At 41.6% G+C, this 12450-nt stretch overlaps 1 protein-coding gene across 1 annotated transcript in view; it reads left to right on the forward strand.

The window, feature by feature from the left end:
* SIK2 (salt inducible kinase 2) overlaps positions 1-12450 on the forward strand; it is a 109001-nt gene that overhangs the window by 80752 nt on the left and 15799 nt on the right. The window contains exons 5-8 of the mRNA XM_072155741.1: positions 7-131; positions 1401-1524; positions 7089-7309; positions 7922-8074. Coding sequence (XP_072011842.1) covers positions 7-131; positions 1401-1524; positions 7089-7309; positions 7922-8074 — 623 coding nt within the window. The remainder of the gene's footprint in view (positions 1-6; positions 132-1400; positions 1525-7088; positions 7310-7921; positions 8075-12450) is intronic.

A 12450-nucleotide genomic window follows, 5' to 3' on the forward strand; every position in this document is an offset into this window, starting at 1 on the left:
TCATAGATTTTGGTTTTGGCAACTTCTACAAGACTGGAGAACCCCTTGCCACGTGGTGCGGTAGCCCACCATATGCTGCACCAGAAGTGTTCGAGGGACAGCAGTATGAGGGACCCCAGCTGGATATATGGGTACTTCTATATTTGTGTGATGTTGTGTATTAGAGGGAGCTTTGTCTACTATGTCCTTGGATAAAAACAATAAAACTGGATTGAGGCTTCATCCCATATACCCCAAATAGTATTTGTACAGTATATCATCATAACATACAAACTGTGATGTGTATAGCCTTGGTTTTCTAAGCTCAGCAGTTTGTGCTCCAGAATCCTCCTGTCTTCAGCACTTTTCATCTCTTGGGGCTAATTTCTCACTTACTTGGTTGCCCAGAGAGTCCACCCCCCCCCCCTCCAGGTCAGATGTCACTGACAGGCAGTGACTAAAGGACTCCTCTGCCTCCCATCTATATTATCGTACAGAAATGTGCTACCAGGAATAAGCCATACATGTATAAGGACTAAAAGGTGTGTTACAATACTAAAAAAAACCCTAATAATAAATACAAATTACACATAACTTCCATGACTAGCGCTAACCCACTTATCAATATCCAAAATGTTTCCTATATTTTACACTAAACAGGATTAACTACGAAATTGTAGAAGTATGTAGTTATCTCAAGCGAATCTGTCAGCAATTTTAACCATACAAAGCTTCAGACAGTTTACGTATTGACCCTCAAGATCTGTATAACTATACCTATCTGTGTGTTGTTAGTAGCTGCAGGACTGTGTAAATGCATTTATATCCCAGGAGTGTAGCTGAACTCAAAGCACTTTGGTGCACTGGTGTATGAGATCCAGGGTGCACCATCCATGAAGCGAATTGAGCCTCTTGTCTCAGGCAGCACCACCAGCATCAGGGGCGCAATAAACTGCTATAAAGCAGGACCTGACACCTTAAAATATTGTCACTTGACACTCGAAATCAGCACTGTATAGAGAACCGACATGCAAAAAACAATAAAAAATTACTTCTGGATGGGGGCGTAAGTGGTGCCGTTCAATAGCTTGCCACAGGCAGCAGAGAGTTGAGATTTTTGTTGGAATCCTACAGCAGTTACTCAGGGGAAGGAGCTGTGCAGCAATACACTCACACACCAGTGCACAATATTGGGTATTAATGACTAAAGTGTCGTTCGCACCTTATGTCGGCCCTATTTTCCAGGCCAAATGTCATATAAGATCTTAGTAGCCACTGTTCCACCTACATCCTGTGGGCTTCAGGGAATATGGCCGTCTTATATCCGTATTCTCCATTCTAAATACACCAATGTGATTGGGGCCTAACAATGAGAAAAGCCTTGGCTATCCTAATGTCCTCCTGTGATTCTTCTCTTGCAGAGTATGGGTGTTGTGCTCTACGTCCTAGTGTGCGGCGCTTTACCATTCGACGGTCCTACCCTCCCTATCCTGAGACAGCGAGTGCTGGAGGGAAGATTCCGAATTCCATATTTCATGTCTGAAGGTACTATTTGCTTTTCATGAATAATGTACACCCAGCTAAGATGATTCAGACGCTGAATGCAGTGCTTGTTGTTGTTGACTCGATTATGTAATGTAATAATAATATAAGTACTCTGTTATTCCACTTCCAAGATGTCTAACCCGCCTCTGTACCTGCATCTTATCCCAAAAAGGGCATCCCTATGACTGTCTTAAAATTCCGGAAGTAGCCATCTTGTGAGCTACTTGTTTTCTCTGCTCACAAAATGGCTGCTTCTTGCTTCTATGGAAACAGGGAATTTTTTTTTCACGTAGTTTTGCAGACTCTAGGAATGCATTACAGCAAATTTACCTGTATCTATACGGCGCGCTTGTCATGTACCTAACAATAATTCTATATATACGAAAGGGAGCGGGAATATCCTGCTGATAATTAAAGTGACATTTGCTTAACGTACGCAAATAAAACCTCAGGCTGAAACCAAAGGTATAAGATGACATAAGAAAATGGGTTTCTTGGCTTTTATCACTGACATAGACCATCGTGAGGTGAATTTTTCTTTTCCTCCTTTTTCATTGATATAGAATAAGGTCCTTAGAGACGGGTCTCTCCGAAATAAAACCGCACCTTGCTGGGAAGATGCTTATAAGTAGCCTCCACTGCCCTGAGTAACCTGTAATGTGAGGCTGAGGAGACAAGTTTTGCATCAGCACTGTTTGTCTAGCCCAATATAATTACAAGCCAGACAAGATCTTCACGTGCTTCATAATAAGGAGGCGGCTGCCAGGAACTAAGACATGGGATAAGAAAACTCAGGTGTTGGAGAAGTGTGTTGTCAGGTGACTTCAATGTTTGTTGTTCTTCTTAACTACTGCAAATTAAGGCCATCGTTTCTTGGGTGTCGGAGACGTGTCAAGATGTCAGAGATTATTCCGCTAAATACTTTGCAGCTCTATTGCAAAATTTAAACCTATAATCTGGTTGTATTAGAATTCAGGGTTAAATGGGGTTAAATATTGATGATCTTTTCTTAGGATATGTTATCCATACCAGATTCTTTGGGATCCGACATCTGGCACCCCCCATGCATTATGAAGCGGTACGGGCGCTCCTTTGAGAGGTCCCTTCAATCAGCGACCTCCTGCTATTAATTCTGCAGGGTCAGCACTATGAGATCTAGCCCAACGCTAATGGATAGGATGCCATCCATTCATTTTTACCTATAGTGTTTAAGGTTCTGGCAACTGAAGCAGTTAAGTGATGTGGGATCTGGGTGTCAAACCGCCACTACTTTAATCGTCATTCCATATACTGCAGATTGTTCATCATTATTAATAATAGATAATAGGCGCGACAACCCCTTTAAGGGCTGTAGAGTGTTACCTAACATCTGGCTCAGTTCATGGAGGCTGAAGAGGGAAGCGTTACTTCATAATCCCCCTACCTTGAGCTCTGTAGCAGCTAGAATCATGGTTCTGGTGTCATTGCAAAGACAAGAATCACATCTTTTAAAACACATTGGGGCTTATTTACTAAGGGTCCCCGGATTGCACTTTCGTGGGATTTTCAAAGTTTTCGGGATTTGCTCCGCTGTGACAGGTATTTAACAGGGGATTGTGTCACAAACGATCGGATTGTGGCGTAGCTGCTATGGCGTCATGCGACAGAAATCGGGGGGCGTGCCACCGGATAATCCGACTGATTCGGACTGAGCGCAGGATTTAAGATTCAAATTGTGTCGCAAGACAATGCACTTACATACACCGGACCTGAGCGGGGAAGCAACACATGCAGGACACACAATCTTAGTGAATCGCGGCAGAATGCATTATCTTCGGACACTCTGTACTTTGTGATCCAGTTTGTTTGTAACTGCCTGTATCTCTGGTTCTGTAGCATACAAAACCACAAATGATATTTTGCACAATGAAATCCCCTCCTGCTCTACCGGTGTCTCATCTAAGACAAAAAATGACTCCTCATCTTATTTTCACTTGACTTTGGAGGATTTTTATGGGTATATTTTTAAAATTAGGAGGGAATTCTAGAAAGGACATTTCATACCCTGTCTGAAGAGCAGCTGGTTCCCTTTAAGACAGTGATATAAGAAGCGGTCACTAATGTGGTATAAATGTTAGTAAAAACAAGTCCAGTCGCCATTTCTCTATGGTAAAATTAAAAGTCATAATTATATCGCCTTTATTTTGAGCACAAAAACAATCATGACACTGACCTTTAAGTCGAGTTACCCACAATGCTCTGCTCTTGCGATCTCAGTAACTAGATGAGCGCTAGGGATTTCCCTTCCCCGTCATCCATCTCTTAAGCAGCTTGTTCCCGAGTGGACAAACCTTTCAGACATCACCGTCAGGGATCATCTGCTTGACGTTCCTGTAAATGAAATGTATCTTGACAATTAAAACACTGGCGGATCGATCCGGTTTTGTGTGTTCGTATGTTTCTATCAATTTACAAAGCATCTTTACTATGGTGTTTTGTTTCTGAACGTCATTTAATTAACTTTATGTTTGTAGTCAAAATATCCCTCCTGGGATTGCGGATAATAATGCGCATGGAATAACAATGATTACCATTGCTTGGATCTGGAGCCCCGAAGTGACAAGCAGCAATCAGACACGAGCCCCTAAGGCCCTTACATGGACAGTTATCGGGAACTACCATTGGTTCATCCTTCTAATAGTTAGCCTGCCTAAACGTGCCATTTATTTGCTCATTGTCGGTACATTTACACAGGTGTATGGGGGACGTATATTCGGCCAACGTATATACGCCGTATATACATTCCCCATACACGCCAATGAGCACATGGCGCCGTAAGGGAGCGGTATGTCTTATCCTTTCCCGTAATATGGCACAGCGCACCATATCATAGTATCATAGTATATAAGGCTGGAAAAAGACGCAAGTCCATCAAGTCCAACCTTTAAGAATTAAATAAATGTTTTATCCCCATAACCCGTGATATTTTTTCTCTCCAGAAAGGCATCCAGGCCTCTCTTGAACATGTACATAGAGTCCGCCATAACAACCTCCTGTGGAGAGGGCGCCAACGTGTGCAACCGTGCTACGATACGGCGGCCACATCATAGGGTGAATCTAGCCTAATGTGGTTTTACCAAAATCCTGTAAAACTCCAAGGGGGCTAGAGAAGTGACAACAAAAAAACATTTACATACCCTGCTACAGCTTCCGGTTCCAGCATTATGGCCGCCAAGGGTTCTCCGACTGATGTGGACCATATGATCTATGTTGAAACTCCTGATTGGTTACAGTGGGTTTATGACCAAATATTGGAAAACCGATGCTGCAACAAGGAGATATAGCAAGTTGGCTTTCATTTTTATTTTGGGTCACCCCTATCTACATGGGGTTTTTTTTTTGTTTTTTTTTTACAGATTCTTGCACACCGTGTGACCAAGTAAATTTTTCCTTTAAGGTAGCAATGATTGCCCCATGTAAATCCAGCCAACGGATCCTGTTCAGTCAACATTGGGCCATATATTTTGGCCCAATGTTTAATTTTGGTGAAAGTTTTATAATGGTCTGCCAGCCATTTTTAGTGCTCTAACATAATCTTTTTTTCAAAAAAACACAAAACTAGTAATAGCAGCTGTAAGGTAATAGCCACACAGGGAACTGAACATTGAAATCTGCAGGGAAGTGGTGGAGGATTTCGATTACATAAACCTGCTCATTTTAGGTGGGTTTTGTTTGAGATTGGAAATGTCCCTGCAGACATTGCGGTGATTCTTGCCACTTTTCTCCCTGTTCTTTAGGCACTCTACATATCCCTTCATACACTAAATATCTTTCTGGAAGAACATACGGATCACGTTTGTTAAACTCCATTTCTCAATTCTTCTATATCCTTACACTTGTCATGGGGAAAGAGCCATCAGACTTTTCCTGCGGTGGCACCAAATAACTGGCCACAAATGTTCCATTGGTTGTAAACAAGGTTGCATTAATTTAAGAGACATGCATGGGATGCAGTCAGTGTAGTTTACAATCCCTGTACTAATAAGGATTTATGTAGAATAAGTAGTAGATGCTGAACTGTGGGGCAGATTTATCAAGCAGTCTGAAAGTCAGAATATTTCCAGTTGCCCATGGCAACCAATCACAGCTCAGCTTTCATTTCACCAGTGCTCATGAATATTTAAAGGGGAGCTGTGATTGGTTGCCATGGGCAACTGGAAATATTCTGACTTTCAGACTGCTTGATAAATCTGCCCCTGTGTCTGTGTAGTCCTACTCACTACGTCATTGGGGGATTTCTTAGAGATCCAGCAGAACCCATTGATGAGGGAAAGTTCTATCTGGAAGTTTTCATTGACCTATTGTAAACCTACTGAGGTTCAGAAGTTTGCACAGTAGAACAGTTCTGGCGCACAGAAGAACAGTTCTGGCGCACAGAAGAACAGTTGCCAATAACTTCAGCTTTACTTTATCTTTGGTTATTCTCTTACAGATTTGGAAAATTTCCATTATTTTGGGTTAATAGTGTACGTGACTTTGTTTCCGTATGTGTCTGTGATCATCCTGCAGTCCCACTCATCATAATGTGTGACAGACAGAAATACTTGTAGGTCATCTTCGTCCCTATCCACTTTCCCTCCTTCCTGTCCGAATGTTTACAAGTAAAGAATGACAGGATTAATAATGGAAACAAAGCCCTAATCTTTCTCCAGATTCTTTGTGGTGGAAACACAGACCTCAGGCTAAAGCGATGACGTAGGGAGATTCATTAAACTGTGATCCCCTGAGGCACACTATCTACTTTAACCCCTTTTTCGCATGTAGCAACATGTCGCCTGTCTGTCATGCCGTCTGTTATCGACTCCAAGGCTCAGAACTGGATGTAATTTGGCAGTGAGAAAGAAGCATTAAATACCAATCACAGTTTTGTTTAATTGATGATCTGTCAGTGAATGGTGTAATGAACCCAAAATATGATCTAAAGCTTTGTTATAAATCTGTAAGACATTTATTCACCCTTGGACTTTTTTTTGTAGTCTGGGCCCTTAGCTTTTTTTTAAAAAGTATGGGCCCCCCATTAAGTCTAATTGGGAAAAGAGGTGTGGTTACCTTCTGTCTGCTTTTAATTCTTCAGTTTAAGGACCTTCAAAGGTCCTGGAAGGGCTCTTGTATACAAGCCATGGAACTGCTATGTATACAATGTCTATATGTCTTTTTATCTCTAAAGCATCAAACTTGGATTATGGTTTATGTGGCCAAGAGCCACCTAGAAGCCTTAGGTTCCAGGTGGCCGCCCAAACCTTCTCTTGACGATGATCAGATCTGTACCACCTGTAGTTAGATCCCTGGTTACTTCACAGAATAAACATAGAATATTGGCGACTTTTTCTCAACAATTTGGCTATGTTCACACTCGCATTTCAGTTACGCTTTGAAACACAATATTTAAATGGGGGGGGGGGGCTTGGCCTTATTGCCCCTCTCCGTTGCGTTGAAATTGCAATGTGTGGCAAAGTCTGTATACATTTTTAGATATATATTTTAGCTTATACGTTTGTTTTGTTTTCTTTCTTTTCCTTATGTAGAATGTGAGCACTTAATTCGAAGGATGTTGGTGCTAGAACCTTCAAAACGTCTTTCGATTGCTCAAATCAAAGAGCACAAGTGGATGATGGCGGAGGTGCCGGTGAACCGACCTGTCTTGTATGCACAGAATCTAGAGAAGGAAACTTCTATTGGGGAACACAATGAACAAGTCCTGAGGCTCATGCACAGCTTGGGGATAGACCAGCAAAAGACCATAGAGGTGAGAGAGAGAGGCAGAACTCAAGTCACATGGTTCTATGGTTATAGTTAAGTCATGTCCAATCATCATCCAGAAAATCAACTTTGAAGTGAGATGTAAATTGGTGGTATAAAGTCACCTTCAGAGTCAGCACTGAAGTCCAGCTCTCTCCACCTTAGAAAGATGTGATGGGCAGACTTCAGGAGAGACGTTAACTGATGTTCACGGATTCAGTGGTGTCAATTACAGTAAATGAAGCATTCTGTGGTAGGGAGAGCTTGACTTAAACGCTAAATTTTCTGCTGCCTCATTGACTTTATCCAATCAGTTTTACATCTCTTACTTCAAAGTAAAATTTTCTGGAAAATTCAATCATAAAAGAGACTTGATCTGGAAGGTGTTACCCTTCTTCACAACAAACTGACTTGGTTTTTAGGCCAATTTCTGCTGACAGGTTCCCTTGAAGAGTTTAACAAAAAAAGCCTCCATTTTACCAAGTCACTGAGTGAAAAAAAATATCCAAAAATCCAAAATAAAAGTTCTTAACAAATGAAAAGCCTTTTCATATACCTAGAAACTCAGGGGCTCCAAGTAGCGTTTAACCTGCTAACGCCGTCGTGTTTCTCCTTGCAGTCTTTACAGGACCGTAGTTACAATCACTTTGCTGCCATATATTACCTCCTGGTGGAGAGACTAAAATCTCACAGAAGTAGCTTCCCCGTGGAGGCCCGGATCGACGCACGACAACGGCGGCCAAGTACTGTTGCAGAACAAACCGTTGCCAAGGTAACAATGTTTTACTTTCTACAGGGGTTGTCTTTTGAATCCTAAAAAGATGCAATTGTAATAATAACTAAATACACAGAGGGTACTGTAGTTAGCTGGAGATGTGCATTTTTTTATTATCTGTAAAAATTCACCTTGATGTGTTGCTACGGGCAACAGCCCCAGTTTTTACTTGAGAATATTTTGTGTGAATCTGTGGTCTTTCTTGAAATATCTTGTTTGTGTTTGAATAAATACTGAATACTTAACCTTTTTCTTGAGTGACACAAGTGCACTAAAAGTCACACATTTCACCCCAAAAATGTCCTTGCACCAAAACTTCAGCTTACTACTGAAAGGGGGTTACCATTAGAGATGACTGGACCCGAACTTTAAGGACATCTACGACCAGGATAAAAGACTGTAGGCAAATGAGCCTAAGGGGCTTCTGACTCCATTAACACCTATGGGGCCTGGAGCCCCTGAGGCTCATTTGCATACAGCCCTTTGTCCTGGTGGTAGATGCCCTTTAAGGTTTTGCTATCCTAAGTTCAAAAGCTCCACGTAACTCATACATGTTGCTTGATGGGATTCCGAGCAACTAATCAGGCAATTTTATGCCCCTAACTACTAGGCATGGCTGTGATTGGTCAGGTGGACACACGTGGCCATTCACAGCCATGCTTAGATGCAAGGGGCGTAAAGCTGCCTTATAGGCTGATCTGCAGCCGATCAAACAGCATGTCCGGGATAGGTGTTGCTGCCGGACAGAGGACGCAAAACTTAAAGTTTGAGTCTGCTCAGCTCTAGTTACTATGTTGTAGTTTTTGTGTGGCCAGCAGAAGCCGCAGGTCACAGGAGGTCCATGGACTCCCTGTGCCATTTTGGCTGGGTGTTGTCATTACTAAATACTGACCCCTCCATGAAAATCGCTCCCATTTATGGTTGGAGGTGTGTGCGGATGTCCTTGGCATACCCCCTAAACCACTGCTATGGGAGTAGTCATCTTGGAGGGGCACCTCCAGCATCTGCTGAAAGCCAGCAGGACAGAGAACGGCACGGGAAGTCATGAGCCCTGCTGGTGAGTCATGTGACCTGTAGTTTTATTAGGCTGTGCATTTGGGTCTTGTGCTTAACTGTTAACTTTTTGTATTAGGGGCCAAGTCCTTTACTTTTACCTTCCTTATAATATATTTTTCATGTATATTATACTCCCATTAAAGCTTTTTTATCCCAATCATGCAGAGCTTTAGAGGAATCTCTACGAGAATTCATACTCAGCGAAATGACTCTTTGAAATGACAAAGGTCATAAACTTGTGGCAAACAATAGTCGTACCGTAATGTCCCCCCGATTCCTTTGAGAAGGAATAAAGCGAATACCTGTTCTGGTTATGTAATGTCTGCCTGTTAGGTAATGTTACAGGAACAGTCCTGTACATTGTTTTTAAGGGGTGGAGTGTGATGGAAACTAGTGTAATTATAACTCAGAGTGACAGATTGATCATATTATTGACATCACTTGGTAACTGTGGACAATGGCACTTGTGTGTCACCGCAATGCTGGAATATCACACCACTATGAAGAATTCAAGCTTCTTGTACATTCCTAATACTGACATTTCTACTAATTTAGGTATATTTCACCATGGACATTGGTATAGGGAGCGGAGCAGTGTCGATTTGGTGTGACGGATGATATTTATATAGGTGGAAGATGTGACATTGACATGAACACACACCAAATTCAGGCTACAGATTAGGACCTTGTAGATGTACGACCTTATTACATACCTAATCTGCAGTCTTGGGACAGCACGTTGGTTTGATTTCCGCACCACACAAGTTCTCATGACATCTTTGCAATGTAGACAGAGACGGATTGTGGGTCTTGAAACTGATGATCCAGGTGTGGTCATTGAAAAGGGTTCTGGGCTGTGGGCCAGGGTATCACATGTGGTGAATGATGTAAGACCGAGGCTGGGTACAACCTCACCTTCCCAGCTATGTGAGAAGAATCCAGGGCAGATGGGGACATGAGATGTAAAGACATGTAGCCACCGTCATTCTTATAAGAACCAGATGGCGAGGGTGAGGGAAGCTAATGTCTCCATCTAAAGAGCAAGGATTTTCTTAACAAAGTTTCTTGATCCTGCATTTCCTTTAAACACTTTATATTTAGAACGAACTACTAAGAGTACTATATCATGGCATTACAGGTGGTCCCCTACTTAAGGACACCTGACTTACAGACCGACCCCCCTGACCTCTGGTGAAGCTTTCTGGATGCTTTACTATAGTCCCAGACTGCAATGATCAGCTGTAAGGTGTCTGTAATGAAGCTTTATTGATAATCCTTGGTCCCATTACAGCAATATATGTCTAAACTCCAATTGTCACTGGGGCCAACATTTTTTTTGTCTGGATCTACAATTATAAAATATACAGCTTCTACTTACATACAAATTCAACTTAAGAACAAACCTCCTATCTTGTTTTTTTTACCCGGGGACTGCCTGTATACAGTTTTGGTTCAGAATCCTGCTTTTAACTAATTCCTTGAACCACCTCTGTTTTAACAATTGATACCGAATGTAGGGTCACCCAAATCTCAAACAATTTTGTGGCTTATGTAAAAGTTAAATCAATCGCTGAGGAGTCCTACTTTTATCCAAGGGAAACCTATGGGGACTTTACAGGATACAGTGAGAACCTATAAACCTGGTGTGAATAGAACCATAACCCCATAGGACTCTTCTGTGATCATCATAGAGGAGGAGAACATGGAAGCCGATCCTTCCCATGATATAGCGTTTCAGGAAGGTGTTACATTACTCCCTACAACCAAATTATGAAGAACTTGTCACCTTGTGGCCCATGCGGTGATGTGTTAAAGTATGGATTTCACTTTTTAATTAGCGGTGAGAGGTAATGAGGAGTAAAGGACTCTGTTAATTGGCGCATAAGTTATTCACCAATCATAAGACTCTTTTACAGTAAACTTGTCCATGATAAACGGACCCCAACTGTCATACCTGACTACAGTGCTGGGAGTCCATGTTTCGTGGTAGTAGAGTTCAGTCCATATACAGACGGCCGCCCTACTTAAGAACACCCGACTTACAGACGACTTCTAGTTACAAACAGACCTCTGGATTTTGGTAATTTACTGTACTTTAACCTTAGGCTACAATAAACGGTTATAAAAGTTAGAGGTGTTTGTAATGAAGATTTATTGTTAACCCGGGTTCTTATGACAACCCAACATTTTTAAAATCCAATTGTCACAGAAACGAAAAAATTTTTGCCTGGAGCTACAGTTATATAAAGTATACAGTTCCGACTTACATACAAATACAACTTAAGAACAAACCTATATGTACCAACAACTTGATCATAAGTGATATAACACTCAAAGAAGTACCTTATATACTCGAGTATAAGCCTAGTTTTTCAGCACAAAATTTGTGCTCAAAAACCCTATCTCGGCTTATTCTCGAGTCAGCTAAAAAAAATAAAGACAAAACTCACCTTTCTGACGTCACCCGTAGGTCCTCTTCTGTCTGAGACAGTCTGAGACAGAAGAGGACCTATGGGGGACGTCGGAAAGATGAGTACAGTGTTATTTTTTTCCTACTACAGGGGCGGGACAGGCTGTATGCTACAGGGGCTGGCAGACTATATACTGGGAGGCTGTAACCAATGCATTTCCCACCCTCGGCTTATACTCAAGTCAATAGGTTTTCTCAGTTTTTTGTGTTGAAATTAGGGGTCTCGGCTTATACTCGGGTCGGCTTATACTCGAGTATATACGGTATATCAACAACAAGAAAATACTTTATTAAGGATATGCAAAATAAATACACAATAAAGACAATTACTGGACAAGCAACATTAAGTTAAAACTCTGCGTGGTAGAGTAGATGGCTAAACATAAGCCTCAGGGTAGGTGGAATAGTCATACAGACTGCCATAAAACATCAGTGCACTGTAATGCAAGACTAAAAGACAATAGACAAAAAACATGCAAAAATATGACTATAACAATGAATAAATACCATACCAAATGAAACCACACAGAGGGATGTTAATTCACGGAACTTAGTAAAAGCGTTTCCCATAATAATTTGAACACTAATATTGTGTGGGTATTTTTAGGGTGACTTGGTAATAAACTCTTTACATAGACTATTACCCACATCAATAGTCAGTACCAAAAATCACTGTGATGGAACAGATACAGCCATCGTTGAATCAGAATTGAATCAGATTTTTAGAGAGAGAAGCGGTCCCAGAAACAGACTGTCACCGCAGACTGCCATGTGACGGCCGTGCGGGGATAAACTCGCTCTCCTATTTGCATAACAAGTTCTTTCTTGTCTTGGAGCAGTCACTGAA

The sequence above is a fragment of the Engystomops pustulosus genome, chromosome 6 (genome assembly GCF_040894005.1).
Source record: "Engystomops pustulosus chromosome 6, aEngPut4.maternal, whole genome shotgun sequence".
Classification (NCBI taxonomy): Eukaryota; Metazoa; Chordata; class Amphibia; order Anura; family Leptodactylidae; genus Engystomops; species Engystomops pustulosus.